Source organism: Diadema antillarum, unplaced genomic scaffold, assembly GCF_040938485.1.
Source record: "Diadema antillarum isolate AM-2024a unplaced genomic scaffold, OU_Dant_1.0 seq00000234_RagTag, whole genome shotgun sequence".
NCBI lineage: Eukaryota > Metazoa > Echinodermata > Echinoidea > Diadematoida > Diadematidae > Diadema > Diadema antillarum.
The window spans coordinates 1186676-1204232 of NW_027271283.1; the positions used below are offsets into that span (position 1 = coordinate 1186676).

Here is a 17557-nt window from a genome sequence, read left to right on the forward strand (position 1 = left end):
GTCTACCAACTGTGCTTTCACGTGTGCATCCAATGCACTATGAATAGATTGATACAGTGTCCAGACACAATCATTTAGAAGCAGTAAGAATTGAAGACTACTATTACATAGTAGGTACGAGTTTAAATAAAACAAGTCAACAGATAAAAGCTGCACATAGAATTATTATTCTTGATAAATTCCGTATCTACTATTGATTATTTCTTGGATTTCTCTTGCTTTGGTAGCTTGATAATTCCCTTTGATATTAACATACATGCTACCGAACAACCTTTTGATGAGCTCTGATGCCTTCCTACAATACACACAGCATCAAACAGGGGAGAGTTTATTACAATTTAATGTGTGATTTACAAGTTCATCTGATGATAATTATCATCAGCATGACAACCTGTGAATCATCCAGTGTGTGGTTTTACATTGTGTGTGGTGTGGCCTGAAGTACATCTATTGTATAATGTGGGTTGAGACTGAATGAGCTGTACAAACATGGATTTCTCGTATTTGATAAAGTTTGTGGTACCCGCTGTAATTGTATATATTTTCAAGGTAATATACAGTGTGTTTGCTAGTCTGTAATGGATACAAATCTCGTTTCTAATACTTGTGGGACACAATCAAATGTTCAGTGTAAATTATAACAGAGCAATCTATTATTTTTGATGAGTGATGGACCTTGAGTTCAAATGTCAAGATTTGTGTCTGCAATTCTTCCATTCTGTAAAACTCAAGAAATATTTTCCACCCCCCCCCCCAAAAAAAAACAAAAACAAAAAAACAGTCAAATCTTGCACAGGCGTAAAAAGATGTTAAGGAGGTATAACAAGTAGTTTGCAGGACGACATTATGAACAAGGTTATAGAGTTAATGGTTCACCATGTGAGTAGACTTGAAAATCACTGTTTGAGTAGAAAAAAAGGAGTTTAAAAGATTAGAGCTCTGGGTAAGAGATGAAGACTTGCAATAATTTTCTCACTCCTCTTTTCTACCCAAACAGACCATTTCAGATCTACTCATAGTGAACTGCTAACCCTACATCTGTAGGCATAATCTATCCTTGTTAGGACTCTTTATTCAATGATGATATTGAGCAAGTTCTTGAACTGTGTCACAGGTCAGGGTCAAATTTAGAATTATACTAAGAGTCTATTTAATTGGCCAGAGGCATTAAACTTTGTTGGGAGACAGACAATTGCATACATTTTACCCTTACTCCCTGGTAACCAATGAGTACAGGTGATTGAATACTAATACACATTGTGTGACAAGACAAGGCCAAGAAATTGATGTACTTATGTGAAATGATGTAGTCTAACAGTGCTGTTTCATGGAAGAGAAGCAAGATATTTGTGCAGATTCACTTGTTTCACACATCTAATGCGAGTTAAGGCATAGAAGAGTGTGCTGAAAAATCATAATTTTGATGATATAAGCCAGAGGTCTGTGTAGACATTGTCCACTGCTGGCATACAGTAGCTGTTGGCTGATGGTTTGTAGGTTTGTGATTCACACCCATACTGAGTCATCACACGATGTGTCATCAAGGCACCACATTCAGCATCATGTGCACATAATGTATGCAGCTCTTCTGAGACGGCTGGATTACTCTTCCCTCTCAGCATGATACTCTCATTTTACAATGTCTCACTCACTACTCACAGCATTTTTTGATTTTTTTTTTTGTGTGTTAAAGTGGCGCATACGATGGCAAATAGTGATGAGAGATATCACTTTAGGACTATAGTGCTTTGGTTTAAAAAAAGAAGAAGATATGTCTTCTACTAATATCAGTTTGAAAAAGATAATCAATTCTATCAGTTTTCAATGTCTGATTTTTTTATTGATTTTTATTAATTGATTAATTCATTTTTTGGTTCATTTATTATCATTTGATGGGGGGGGGGGGGGGGGGGAGGGGACTTTCCAATTTCCTGATTCCTGTCCTTTCTTTGTTTTTAAGTGTCAGTCGACACCAGAGTATAAGGCACCTTGTTTTCAATGTAGAATAAAGTGATGATGAAAACATGGCAACAGGTGGTGACAGTAGAGAATTACATATTATTCCATTGCATTACTAGAACAAAGAGTAAGAACTAGGTCAACAAAGAACAAGGTCTACATGCTCCTCTTAGTTCAAACAAACATTTATATGGCATGCAGGTCGGATTGTAAATGTTCAGATAGCTATGATCCTGGGAGGAGACTTTGAATCTGTAGAATTGCACCTGAATTTATGCAGTCTTGAATGAAGGCTGACTCTAGCTCTGAGTAAACCTGGTGTACATGAAGTGTCACTCTATGTTAAACAGATACAATGGAGTCATAATTCAACTTTGTATATAAAACAATGTTGGCATTTGTGACTCAAATGCCATGCAATGCAGGGACATTGTTTTTGACATTTAATTTCATCATAGTATTTTAACCCGTTGAGGACAAGTCCTGAGTATACTCGGGCAAGTGTCTATGGGTATGCATGTTGTAGCAAAATCAGACTGTATACTCAACAGGGTAGTATAGAAAGAAAATCAGATCTTTTTGAGTGTTTCTTGAAGTAATACTTATCCATATATTGACATGACCTGCATTGTTGGTCTCTTGTTTGTCACCATTTTGAGGATTTATTCTAGCATTTATGATATTCATTATTATTATGATTTTCTTTTTAGTGAAGGGGGGGGGGGGGATGCAAATACAAAACCTGAATGTGAAGTTTCATTCTTTTATTTTGTGACTGAAATGTTTAAGTTGTTGAGGTGAAATTGCTCATGTTGAATGTGTTCTTTGATAATTCACAGTTAAAGGCAAATGGATGTCTCATGTTTTATTTTGTCCATAAGACCTTGAAAGTTTCATGACTGTTCAAATCATTTTGATGTCCTTTTCTGATAAAGCTTAATTCTTTTCATCTGATTTGATTCTCTTTCTAGAATTAAATGTAAACCAGTGTGGGATCATACTCTCAGATATGTAAATGTATGTCAGCAGGTCTTTCTTTCTAGAACCAATGGTTTTACATGGAAGTACTCAACATTAAAAAAACAAAAAAACAAAACAAAACAAAACAAAACAAAAAACCAGTACATGTACTGTAAATGATTCAAGCTGAAATCAAAGTATTGCAATTTGTATGGCTTTCACAGTATTGCTTCATACCTCCATACTAGCCTCAGCATACTAAACAAATAATGCCATGCACTGAAAGGCTATACTGTATACACTGTTATTTTCGCGTACAGATATTTTCGCGAATGAGGAGGTCATAGACATATTCGCGAGCTGTTTTTGCGTACTGACGCCGACACTAACGTAAATGCGCTATTACCCTAGCACATGGAGACATTTTCGCGTGTTGTTAAATTCGTGATCTAACTGAGATTTGCGAAAATTTGTGAAAATTAAACCCTTGCGAAAATAACAGCTTATACAGTAGTTTAAATAATGGATTCTGATGTGGCAGGAATAGCACTTTTTCTGTCACCAAGGAATTCATTGTTCACTAATGGCTCAAAACAGTGCATGATAGAAATCCTTTCATCCCTCCAACGAATCTAGAAATATCTATATCAATAGATAAGAAACTTACAGGGTATTAAAACTTGAAATGTTTACATATTGCAGGGCAGATGAACAATGTACTATGGTGGACGCTATTTACTCAATGGTCTACGAGGTTGATACCGAAAGCACTTTACACATGCCATCGATGAATAAATATTGATCAGTAGCATTGATAATGGTACATACATTGTAGTGCAGTTTTCCTTGAATATCATATCACAGTATTGCACATTTTTCTCCATTTGCAATTTATCTTCAAGATTGGTACAAACCATTGTAACATTATAGCATTCATATGTTTGTTCCATGACACTCCTTAAACCAATCACTGAACAGGGTTTCATTACTGAAGGGTGTGAGAATTTTGCATCCACACAAATATATTCCCATTGATTTTACTACATGCATTATATTCCATTTGAATAATTATTTTGACATATAACCATGAAACGATATTTCACTTGAATGTGTAAAGCATAACTCTACCTTAAGTATTTTTGCCAAAAAAAGTACATAATAGAAAGTCAAGAATAAAATCTTTAATAAAAGCTCTATGAACCTCCCCCTCTCAACTGACACAAATCGTATCCTGAATAACTACACATAAATCAAATCCCACTCCTGTCCAACCACCTCTTCACAAAACACCAACACATACCCATAATAAGCACGAACAAACAAACACACACACACACACACACACACACACCACCACCACCACCACCACCACCACCATTTTGAATTCAATATGGATCACTGCTTATTTCCTTTTCTTTTTACTATAGATGATGCAACTTTGCAGGGTGCATCATAATGATTTCAAATTCATGCATTGCAACAATACACTGTAGCATAGTGGATAAGACTCCCGACTCCCGATCGGAGGACCTGAGTTCAAATCCTGCCCAGTGCTGACGTCCTTGGACAAGATGTTTTTACCCACCATGTCCCTCTTGACCCAGGTGTATAAATGGGCACCTGGCAATGCTAGGGTAATAATAATGGCAGGGCCCTCTGGTAGAGCAGTTGCATCACTGAAGAGGATACCCTGGGTAAATAAGACCTCATTATTATTATTTATTATCACATTTTTTTCCCCCTGGGGTGGAGTGGGGTGGAACAGGGAGGGAATTGTTGTCTAATACCCATCTGCACCAGTTATAGATAGGATGCTGCTACCAATAGCCAAATGATTATTTGTGGTCATTCTGGAAGAACATTTCTTTAAGAGTATTAATTGGGCTGAAATTACTTAACTGTAGCTCTAGCAAAATTAGCATCCTGATGAATACCAACACCAAGCTTATGTACATCATCGTAGCTTAAATATCACAAATACTGGTACATGTACATTGTATGTGTTGATGGCTATTCTACATACAGCTATCAGTAAACAGTGTTGAAATATTTAACCTTTCTTACTGTTCATTGTGATTGTTGCATTTTGATGTTCTCTATCAGAATCTAACACAGGAGATCCTACCATTTGTCTTGTAGTCATTTCTCTATGCGTAATGCACAAGCCAATTGGTATTGACATATTGGGCCTGGATATTCCAGACATCTACAGAGTACAAGGCAATATATGAACACACTAGTCATACACTGTACCATGTGCTCAATCAGCTCAATGGGTTCAGAGATAGATTCATTGGTAAGAAAAACAGATTCATTCCATATTCCTCATTGTATGACATGCCAAGGAAAGTGATTTTTTTTTGGACACATCTGTTGAGTTGCTATTGTCTCATTACAGTCAACTTGCTCTGGAGTAGAAGCATTAAGGAACTAAACCATGTTAATGTGATATGACACCTGGTATAAACAACACCAATTAAGCTGTCTAGCTCTTTTGAGAGTTCAAATGACAAGGAACATGTAATCTGAGATTGTGTAGAGTTTCGTGAATGCAGTACGCAGCCTACTGTCTTTGTCATGGATGCTGTGTCAGTTCAGAAGAAAGGTACATCAAGGAATTATCATGTGACAATGTGTGACAAAAACCCACAGAAAGTTACCTGGTAATATTTTTGAGGTTTGTACGATTCTGAAAGAGGACATTCTCACATTTAAGATTATGAATGTATGTTTTCCTCTCCAAACTTGAATTTTTCCAGGGAAGCCAACTACCAGAATAAAAAAAGTAAGTCATAAAAAATGCCACAGCTGAGATCATTACTTTGGAGAAGAAGGGCATTGGAGTTTAGACTCTTGATGTTCATTGATTTTGTCTTTGTTATGCAAGCTGGAAATTGAATCTATAAACTCCATAGCAATCACTACAATGTATATAGGGATAAATTATTCTGAAACTTGGCAAAAGGCTCACTCCTGCATTTATGAATATCTCAAGGCATTTCAGTAATTCTGCCTACCTATAGTAAGCAGGGCTGCCAACACTGGAAACTAGTTGAGAGTGAGACTCCCATAGGCCAATGCTATAGTTTAGGAGTCAAAATGAGTGAGATCAATAGAAATGCATGCAAATGAAATAAAGTTTTAGAGTGAGAAAGGACCAAAAATGAGTAGTCTCACGCTCAATGCGTGAGAGTTGGCAGCCCTGAGTAAGTTGCTATTAAATGTTTAGTATGGGTTTTTACATATGCTGCACATGTACTTTTATGTTCCTCGTACCATGAAAAATAGAGGAAAACACCATCAGACTGAAACAGAAGAACTTGATAAAAAATACTTCTTGCACTCATCCATATTTCCAAATTTCAGATGTAGACATACTGTATGAGGAGGATAATTCTTGTCATAAATCTTGTTTAGAAACTATCAAAACTGGGAAGTCTGCATTATTGACCTGAATACTATACTTACCTGGAATATGACTCATAGGACTTTAAAGTGCATGTGATGCTTGATCACATCAAATTATTTATGTACCATGTCTGACAGACAGTGGTAGTCGTAACCCTTCAACGTCAGTGATTTTATGCAGTTTGATGAAGGAAGAGCTGATTGTTTGTTACCCTCCTGTTGAAGGTCTGAAGATTTGTGAAATTTGTCACATTTGAACGTTAAGACTGAATCTCTATGAGAACAGAGCCCTGTTGCATAAAAGGATGCAATCAAACATAAGCCAGAAAATTAAACATAAATCAGGTAGCAGCCAATCAGAATTGAGTATTCAGAGACTTCCGTTTGATTAATTGATTTATGTTTAATCTAACTTATATGCAACAGGGCCCAGATTGATGTAATAGGGTGTGTGTACAGATCACAGAGACTTACATTTGATTAATTGATTTATATTTCATCTAAATTTTATGCAACAGGGCCCAGATTGATGTAATAGGGTGTGTGTACAGATTTCAACCAGTGTGTGTACAATCTGTAGTCCAGTACATTCAGAGACTACAAAGCTTTTTCAGGCAAAAATTGAAAGAGAGTCTGTGTGTAACTCTACAGTACTTCACTCCACGACCCATGCTGGTTTTTTAGTTAGACCTGCCAGCAGGAAATGAATACAACATGTGGAAGGAAGTCACTCTTGAGGTGTGTGTAGGAGTACATGTTGACCTATTATCATAACCTCAGCATATTCAGGGCCTCATCATCTTGGTTTCTTTCCTGTCTTGTAGTAGGCATGGTGGTGGTTATCTGGGGATCCTTTTAATATACAGTGTAACTTCTAGGCTTATCAAACTTATGATTTTGCTTGATAAGTGACTAAATAAGTCCCATTCCTAAAACAATGATTTGCAATGCTAAAAACCTCAAGTACCATCTTTATGAAGTAAATCTGAAGTGTAGAATTGCTAGAGTTTTTTTTTTTCCTGAGAGAGAGAGAGAGAGAGAGAGAGAGATATGTCTAATACTCAGTACACTAATATTAGTGATACTCTAAACTTTTAATTTCAGCATTCTATTTCTAATAGTGTCTAGGTGTGAGTGATACACTCCCCTTATGTTTAATAACTCTTTCAGTATGAATCAAGCCTCCAAAGAGTTAATTTGTAACTTTAGGGGAAACCAGAGCTCTGTAATTACCATTGATATAACAAGGTATCATATATCATGAGGAAGTTTCTATTGCCCTGAATTTTCTTCCATACAAACTAGTGTATCTTTCTAATCTTGTACCAAGATGGGTTAAAACAATACCTGCTATAACGAACTGCATCTTGTAACTTCCAAACATAGCTAATTGCTGAAACTGTTATCAGCTAAACAATCTCATTGCCTACATGACTGTAAAAGACAAAAAAACAAACAGCCAATGCGCTCACTATGTTGTCCATTGCCCGTATAACTGTTGCTGTATAGATGTATACAATGCATTGCTCGTGCTAAACCGTATACTGTAAAACATGATATATTCGCGGCATGAATTTTTCGCGAATTGGAGCCGACGGCCTTTTTTTCGGCATGAAATTTTCGCGTACTACCACTGGCATTCAATGCTATAGTGTAGACAAAACCTTTCGCGTGCATTTTTAATTTCGCGAATCTTGGCACTCGCGAAATTAGCGAAATTAAAATGCACGCGAAATACCTCGTTTTACAGTAACCTACTAAACTCACATAGTGTTACTGTAGAGTCTTCTACTCAATGGTACAATCCTGACATCCCTTCCCTAAAAGAACAACTGCATACAAACAAACAAACAACAGGAATGGGCAGTGTCTTTACCTCACTTCCACACACAGGACTGGATAGTACTCTTATTTATGTCATTCATATTGCAATGGATGAAATGCTTATTTTACCTTGGATGGCTAACACTATGTTTTCTTGAGATGTCAAAGTTCTGGAATGTGGATGCCATTTAGCAAACTTCATTGAGCGAGCCATGTGATGTATCTAGGAGTGTTTGCCATTTAGTATACACTGACAGGTTTCTTGTAAAGTCAGCTTTTACTCTATGAAGGGAGAAGTGAATTTATACTCTCTTGCATGGATTTAGACAAATTGATGTATTAATGGAGATTGACTAGCCAAAGAAGCTAATGCAGGGCTGATAATCAACCAGGCAAAGGAAACCACATTTCCGAACACCAGTGCCCCATATTTATATTCATATAAACTCATCAACATCTACTTGCTTCATGTTATTTATGATAAATGTAATGGTCATTACTTCCCAATCACATGTTTCTATATGATGGTATACTGTGTTCTTATTTCACTTTCAGACACACTGTAGTAAAGGATGGCGGAAGAAGACACCAAAGTTGATGCTGAGTTGCAGCCGTGTGATGACAGTGAAGACCCAACACAGACCCCAGGCTACAAGCCTCCTGCACAGAAAAGTGTGGCTGAGATAGAGCAGCTGGATCAGGATGATGAGAGTTTGGTCAAGTACAAGAAGCAGCTGTTGGGACAACTTGATGGCGTGAAGGGTACTGAGGCATTTTATCACATTTCTTCAATGTCATGTCAAATATTAGAATGATCTGGGCCCCGTTTCATAAAACTTGTTATCTGTGACAAGTTGTCATATTTGTTATAAGCTACTGAAATCCTTACATCTGATTGGCTAAAATTTGTCATAGTTAAAAAGCTAATTTGTCACTAATTTGTCGTTTTATGAAACGGGACCCGGATCTTGAGCTTAGTAACCTGTTGAGGATGGACTGATTTTGCTACGACATGCCATTCCCGTAGACACTGTCCGAGAATATTTGGGACTTGTCTTCAGTGGGTTAATTCAAGCAGTAAAAGTGACTATAAAGATACCTGTTTTTCTCTCATACGTCAGTTTGGGCTTCATGCAACATATATTTACAAACATGGTGTGCTCACAGTGCATTCTGGTGTGGTGTTTGTAAGTGATCTTCCTGATCATGACTTGATGTGCTTCAGTAGAAGGTCCCAAATGAGTTCTTCCTTGCCTTACATTGTTGGAGCCATTGTATGTCCACCAGACTTTAGGCTGGCATCCCTAATCAATGTTCCGATTAATACTCAAAAACATAGAAATCAATGGTCTCACACTGGCTTAGGTTATTTCTCTTAGTTACAGACCAAAAGGATGATGCATGTATGTACACTTTACTGGATTTTTTTACCAGCTTTGCTCACATTTTGCCATTCAATAGGAAGAAAGCTGTTTGCAGTAGCTGTGTCCTTGGATCACTGCTTGCTACTACTTGTAATACCAAGTACTCTGGCTAGGTAGGAGTTAACCATGGGACATTAGATTCAAAGTTACAGTGGATATCATTCTTTTCCAGACTTTCTGGTTTTAATTGAGATGGCAGGGCAAGGAACTAGTGACCAGTTGGCTTCTACATTTATGTGAGGTTTCTTAGATAAATGGGGTCAGCTGTCATTGCTCATCAAAGTAAACATTAGTTGAATATTGGAAGTCGTGAATGGGGGGAATGCACATCCACTTAACTTGTAGGGTTAAAAAAATGTAACATTTTTCTAAGTGTTTACTACTTGATGTTTTCTTACAGATGAAGGTGGTAACAATGTACTGGTGAAACAGATGGTCTTCAGGACAGATGGAAGGGATGACATCACAATTGATCTCACAGGTAAGAAATTAGAATTAGAATTAAGATCAGAATTAATTTAAGTTCCTTATTTTGATGTTAAATATGTGTCAGAAACACCCTCAAAGTGAGAATGACTGTGACATTCTTTGATACCAAGAAACCTCTCTCAAGATAATTTTGATATCTTTTAAAGAAGGCTCAAATTTTGTAGCACATAAAATGCCAAGGATGGGTTAACCCTAAAAGGGCCAGGGGGTGGGGCAGATTCCGCCCCCCTCAACATTTCGCGCTTTAATTCTGTAACGCGAAAAGGCCTTGTCGTGAGGCTTCTTGACTTTCTTTGTTCAAGTCTTGCGCAACTATTGAGACCAAATTGCAACGTCTGTGCATACTTATGGAAGCCTCGTCCATTTTGTAATGGCATGTCACCCCAAAACGGGCACAATTTTGTGATTTCGTGTACATTTCCTGTGGAAAACAGTACCCTGTCATGAAAGTCATGAAAACCTGATTATTTTTACAATTAATCACTTTCATTGATTAGTTTTATGCCAATCATGGTAGAAAAGTGGTCAGTGACAATTTCCAATTAAAAATCAAAGAAATAACAAAAGTTGAAAAACAAGGAAATACTTCAGAAATTCCGAAAACAATAAAATACATAAGAATTGAAATTACTTTTGGAAGTTTTTTGCTGTACAATTGTTGAACATGCTAAAAAAGATATACAAACCCCCCAAAAATTAGAAATTGATTGTTTCAAAAAATCTTATTGACACAATTTTGTATTGTAGATTACGACATGGTTATCACGTAGCATAGCCAAAAAAAGCCCGGCCCAATTAGGGTTAAACTGTAGTATTACAAATTTCAACCTTGAAGTTCATATAAGACCCTGGGGAATTTTGCAGCATTGTTAGGATGGACCTGACTGTAAACTTTGGCTCATGCTTTCAAAACTGTTAAACTATCTCTTGTGTTGCATAGCATGTGGAAACCCTTGTGGTTTAACCTTTCAAATGTTAAATACTTTGTATTATAGTTATATCGAAGTTTCAAACTACAAGAGATCTTATGACTGTGAAGTATGCCTGAAGTTGAAGTAAACTGAAGAATTGTCCATTCATAGTTACAGACTACTTGCCTGTTCCAGGTCATCTTCTTGGTCAATCTTTTACTTGCCGGTAGTGCAAATATGATTTCAAACATGCATACTCATATACACTATATGTGCTTGCCACAGGCAGAAGTGCAGTGTGACAAAACTAGTGCATCACTTATTTAGAGTAGATTTACATACACTGTATTATTAGGCTTGAAGTAACACAATCTACAGTACTTGTGTATTAGTCCATTATTGGAGTACTTACAGTGAGGGCAATAGGTGCTAACATGCTCCTTGTTTAAGTGTGTATTGATTGAGGCCAACTTAGGCCATTCATTTAGCAAAATAAAAATGCACAAACATGTAGTGGCATTTACAAGGAATGCCAGGCAGCCTTGAAAGCATCTTGTGCTTGTATTAGGATGCCTACACATGAGAATACTGTACTTTGCAATTGCAACGTACAGTGTATTATTCTGTACAGTGTAAACTAGACACCACCTGTTGTACATGTTACATACACCCAAACACAACGCACACACAGATGCAGTATACATAAGGATAGAGAAAAAGTGGATATTGTCACGCTACTGATTTTTCCCGCTTGGCCTTGTCAGAAGACTTTCGCGTGTTTTTAATTCCGCGGAATCAAGACATCAAGTACTGGAACATATGACATGCAAAAATATTTGCGTGCTTTTATTTTCGCGCTTGCTTCTCGTTGCGCAAAATGTGCAAAAATTTCAACACGGCGAAAATTTCCACTTTACAGTAACTTTTTCAATAAAAGATATTTTTTCGATGATTACCGGTACTTAACTATAGAAAGAGCTGTGCTGTGTTACAAAGCAATATGTATTGAATTCCATTTGATTTTCACTGGTAAACCTAATAGAATTGGAAGGATAACAATTTTACTGCCAATTACACCTGTACTTCCATGAGCAGCATGCGGTGATAGGTCAAGGGTCAAAGCTGTAAGTCACCAAATGTAGCTAAAAGGGACAATTTCTTGCCATGGCTAGTTAACTTCTGCTTAATATTTTGCGTGGTTATTATTTGTTGTAATGGTTAGAAATGAATTTGGAAATATTTCCTACTGCATGTATGGTAAACGGTCACTCCTCGGTCGGTGGTCAGGAGCAATGAACTTTAAAATTGAAATGAAGGGCACTGAATCTCAAGCAGTGTGTTTTTCTCTGTTTGTGTGTGTGTGTGTGTGTGTGTGTGTGTGTGTGTGTATGTTAGTCAATTATCTAAATAATATAGCCATAATTTTTGTGAGGATCAATGATAAATGTGAAGCCTAATATATCTTCTTTGCCTGTCTCACTGAAGGTGATGTGTCAAAGCTGAAACAGAAGCCCATTATCATCAAGGAAGGGGTGGAATATTGCATTGTTATCAAGTTCAGGGTAAGTTATTAGATGGAGCAATCTTAAGCTCACCTGAGCCAAATGCTCAAGTCATCTGTCATATGCTGCGTGTAAGCTTTTTACATAACAAGTTGGGGCCAATTTTCAACTTTTTGTCTTCTCGAAAATGCATGGTCATATACGCATGTCACCAAACTTGGCAGGTATTATTTATAGGCCGATGGATGTAAATTTGTACTAATGGGCATTGAGCCCCTTCTAGATTGGGACCAAATTTGGGCCAGTTTTTACAATTTGACCCTCTTTTACTTCTAAGATATTCATGGTCACATTTCTACAAACTTGGCAGGTATTATCACCAGTGTGACAGAATATATACAAATGCACACCATGCCCTCTGGAGGACCCAAAGGCCCGTATTTTGCTATGTTCCTCTTGGGGAATAATTGGCAAGAATGCATGGAAGGTGACCTTCCAATACTCAGCAAAGTGCTAGACCCACTGGGTCTCTTAGGGTGCGTTCGAGCACTCTAAAGCAAACCAAAGCAAACTGAACTAAAGCGTACCATACTGGACTGTACCAGATTTGTAGCGTTCAAGCACTCTGTTGAGAAAGCGCACCCCATGAGTTGTTTTTAGAGGGAGGTCACAAATTTTGTAGCAAGAGGGTCATTCACCTGGCACGCTTGAACTACTTACAGGTGTCCTGAACAAAGAAAATGAACTCTTTGCATTATAATGTATACGCATGTTACGCGCATTCTCACATGCGAACTTTTGGTACACTTTTGGTACCCTTTTGGAGCACATCAGGAAGTGGTCCACATTTGGCTCGGTACGGTACAGTACGATACACTTTAGGAGCGTTTATTATTTTTAATACATACATTTATTCACATTTCCAAGCTTTAGTAGGAGATTTTAGCTAAACTACAACAGACTCCCCTCAAACAGTGGTGTTTCCACAAACTGAACTTTCTGTCTGTCAATAGAAGTTAAGCTTGGTTAAGATATGGGGTTACACTTGTGCTTGACATGTGATTTTATAGAGACAGTCATATGTTCAGCTATACCTTTGGGCCCCACTAACAAGCTCTTGTTTCAAAGGGGTCCTGGTGTTGGATTTGTTAAACATGTGCATGTATACACGTTGCTTTTGTTTGTATTATGTACATAATGTACTTCTTATTTCTTGTGCTTAATAAATTGAATTGAATTCCTTAAAAGTCAATGATTTTATTCTACTTCAGGTTCAACGGGAGATTGTTGCTGGTTTGAGGTACTACCAAGAAACATTTAGAAAAGGAATAAAGGGTGAGTACAAGCATTGCAAGGGATACTCTGCATAGTTATGACTGAATTTGTACAACACCTTTTAGCCATGCAATTTGTTTTGAGCATGGCCGACATCACCAATACCCAATGACTCCCATAATAATCTCATGATCAATTCAGAGTTTTGTTCCAGTGCCTGGCTCTGATGTCACAATAAACAAACCTTTGCTGTGTGCACTCAAATGTTAAAGGCACGCATCCTGTCACTCATTTTACTGTAAACAACTTTAACCAATTGGCTTTGCATATCCACGTATGACTGACTTTGACCTTGTTATTATTCGCTTAAAAAAAAAAGAGCAAAATACAAATGGTTGCCATTAATTGTGTTGTGTTTGGGGCCTTTATGTTTATGTAATTGACTTGCACAAACTGTAGTCAGGTCAAACTGAGGCACTATTTGTAATCTAAACACAACTACAGTGGAAACTATATACCGGGTGTCCCAAAAAAAGCGGAACGGTGGATTTTCAGTACCATGCGGTCTAAAAGTTATATATCTTTTGACATCATTAAAAAGAGCATCTTCCGCAGAATACTATGATACCAAAATTATTTAATTTGGTTCAGTACTTTTTATTCTACACCAATTTCTGAAAATGCAGTGATTGTCAAATTTCGCCAGATTTTTGCGACTTATGAGATAATAATTTGAGTGCGACACGCGATCCATACGGTGAATATTGTGTAAGCTCGGTGATCCATGTCAACAAAAGATACAGCTTTCACATTGGGCACGGGCCAGGAAAAAAACAGTGTGTGTGTGTGTGTGTGCGCGCGCGCTCCCAATATGAAAGCGTTATCTTTTGTTGACATGGATCAACGAGCTAACACAATTCACCGTATGGAACGCCTGTCGCGCCCAAATTATTATCTCATAAGTCGCAAAAAATTGAAAATGACTGCATTTACAGAAATTGGCGTAGAATAAAAAGTGCTCAACCAAATTTAATGATTTTGGTATCATGGTCTTCTGCGGAAGATGCTCTTTCTAATGATGTCAAAAAATATATCACTTTTAGAACGCAAGGTACTGAAAATCCACCGTTCCGCTTTTTTTGGGACACCCGGTATAGAGAGATCTGATATAACAAAATACCTGATATAAGAAACATTTCTTTGGTCCCAATGAAATTATTTCCTTCGTTTTGTATTGTTTATTAACTAATATAACAAAATATCTGCTATATAGAACAAATTGTCTTGGTCCCGAGGATCTCATAATACTAAGTTTCCACTGTAGTAGAATTATTTACTTGTCAGAAATCAGTACCGTGATCTTATGATGAAATGTTGGTTTGCACTTTTTCTTTGCATCTAGTTGACAAGTCATCTTTCATGGTAGGTAGCTATGGACCCAAGACAGAATTCCAGGAGTATACCACCAAGAAGGATGAAGCTCCGAAAGGCATGATAGCCAGGGGACACTACACCATCAAAAGCAAGTTTTTTGATGATGACAAGAATATTTACCTGGAGTGGGAGTGGTCCTTTGACATCAAAAAGGACTGGGAATAGACTAGGGGCTTCTCTGTGGAAGCCATCTCTTTCAACACAATCAGATGAATAACAAATCTAACCAAGAGTTTGACAGGAAATATGTAAAGTAGTCATGTACGCACACAATAACTGGTTGACTACAGCGGACTATTGTACTGATAAAAGGCATTAATCAGATGTTGCAACCAATTACAGAAAGTCTTTTTTTTAATGATTTCATGCTTTATTGTGTAAATAGGAAGACATGAATTGCAATACTCCAGCAAATCAAGTTGAATATTGTCATAAAAATTACATGCAGTGTGCTTGATGCATCATAAGCCATAAAGCAAAAACACAGTTTCTGTTTTATCTCAAATATTCCACAAATCTGACAAAGTTGAAAGTGATTCATACCACTCTTGGATTTTGTCCCCAAAGAATACTGTATTTCATGTGTAAGAAATATTTGTGGTATGTACTGGTAATGGTTCGCTGTGTTACTTTTATACTTGTGTCTGAACCATGGAGGCAGGCTTCTAAACAGGAATTATTCTTTCATTTCTTATGCACTGATTTTGTTGTTGTTGTTTTTTTGATAGAACCTGCAGTTGAATTATATATACTACATTAGTTCCACAACTAATTTTAAGAGCAGCACACATTTTCACACCGTAGAATGTCAAGAGGGCTCTTGTGTTAATTCAGGTATGTAGAGTAATGCAGACTGTGTATCCAGTCACTCCATGTTAACACCTGCTATGAGAGTTCTTGGAGAAGAGTTCATTTACAGTTTAGAAAATAGATCAGAGAACCAAGATGATACATGTATATTCATACTTTGTTGTATTTCATTTTTGTTTAAACCACAGTCATATCTGTTGTAGTTGGGAGGTTAAAAACCTTTCTTATTTGTAGTTCCTGGTATTTTTTGAATATGTGTTGCCATTTTGTAGAAAATCTCATTAAAAAGCCGTGGCTTGGTTGCACTAATAACTTGTCATCAATTTCAAATATGAAAAACGATTTGATATTGTAGGCAACATGGCCCAGTTAGTCTATTTGTATAAAATCAGGAAGGTCCAGACAAGAGAATAAGTTCTGAGGTAAGAAAATGTGTGTCTTCCAAAGATGTATGTAGTCTGTCAGACAGAAAATGTGTGAAATAGAACAGGTTGGAGGATAGTATGATGGTAAGATTCCACCTAGAGCTGCCTTTAATGCAGTTTTAACCCCCTACATGGCGGGAAGGATTGAGGAACCATGATCATGTAATACAATTAGACTGGGACTTTGTAAAGGGATTTTCTAGCTTTAATCATGGTTCATGGTTTGTTGTGATTGGTACCAATAATTGCCTTATATTGCATCTTTCATTTTTTGAACATCACAAGAATGTAATCTTGTCATTCAAGATTGAAGTGGAGTTTTATCATTTCTAGATATATTGTTGGAGAACTTTTCAAAAAAAGTTCAACTTCCTGTGTATTTGTATTACTGTTCTAAAAAATGTCTTCTTTTTTTTTAACATCCATAGGAAACATTGTTTCAGGACATTCAGCTGATGTTGCCACTGTGTAGCTGGGTGAAAAGTTTGACCTGTATGAAATCACAGCTGCCATTCAAATTTCATTTCTATAAACTTCTCTATGTGAATATCAAATTTAGTGATTAGTGGGTGCAACTAAACATGTAGCATGTGGCAGCAAATCGTGTTTTCCATTGCATCTGTACAAGTTGGAAATACAGTATAGTCCAATGTCTGTGCTTTGGCTTTGTGATCTATCAAGTAATTATTAAGAAAAAAAAGTGGTACACGTATTGATATCATGATGAGTATTACATGTATTTAACATAAACGTACAAGGGAAAAATATGGAATAAAACATGCTAAAATCTGAGGTTTTGAGAATGAAAGTGGAAACCAAAATGACGTTCTGATTATGTATTTTGATTTATGTTGAAATTCATTTTTTTTTAGCACAGTGCTTCTTTTTTATTTCACTGATTTGTAAAGCTTTATTTCCCATTTTTTCTAAGGAACATAGTGTGCGGAGAATAGGAGTTGGAGTAGGCTTACCAAAAGGACAAACTTTTATTATTTTTGTCACAAGTGTAACATTCCTCTTCAAGAATTTGTCATGTCTCTTTATCTCAGATTGTGAGTCAATGATGATTACAATAAAATAATCTTCATCTGATATATGCAAAATAGTGTGAAAGTCATGCAAGGGTTCTTGTGAGT

General features: G+C 36.8%; 1 protein-coding gene across 1 annotated transcript; it reads left to right on the top strand.

Moving 5' to 3' along the window:
• The first annotated feature begins 8723 nt into the window (after positions 1–8723).
• On the top strand, positions 8724–15830 carry LOC139729334 (rho GDP-dissociation inhibitor 1-like). Its single transcript, XM_071640262.1, has 5 exons — positions 8724–8913; positions 9976–10056; positions 12461–12537; positions 13749–13812; positions 15155–15830. The coding sequence occupies exons 1-5, from the start codon at positions 8724–8726 to the stop codon at positions 15349–15351; spliced, it is 609 nt and encodes a 202-aa protein (XP_071496363.1). The 3' UTR covers positions 15352–15830.
• The last annotated feature ends 1727 nt before the right edge of the window (positions 15831–17557 follow it).

What these genes read in the sequence shown, in the direction of transcription:
- LOC139729334 (XM_071640262.1), top strand. Translation starts at nt 8,724, where the DNA reads ATGGCGGAAGAAGACACCAAAGTTGATGCTGAGTTGCAGCCGTGTGAT. An exon ending in CATCACAATTGATCTCACAG is followed by an intron (nt 10,057 to 12,460) that starts GTAAGAAATTAG and finishes GTCTCACTGAAG; the next exon opens with GTGATGTGTCAAAGCTGAAA. An exon ending in ATTTAGAAAAGGAATAAAGG is followed by an intron (nt 13,813 to 15,154) that starts GTGAGTACAAGC and finishes CTTTGCATCTAG; the next exon opens with TTGACAAGTCATCTTTCATG.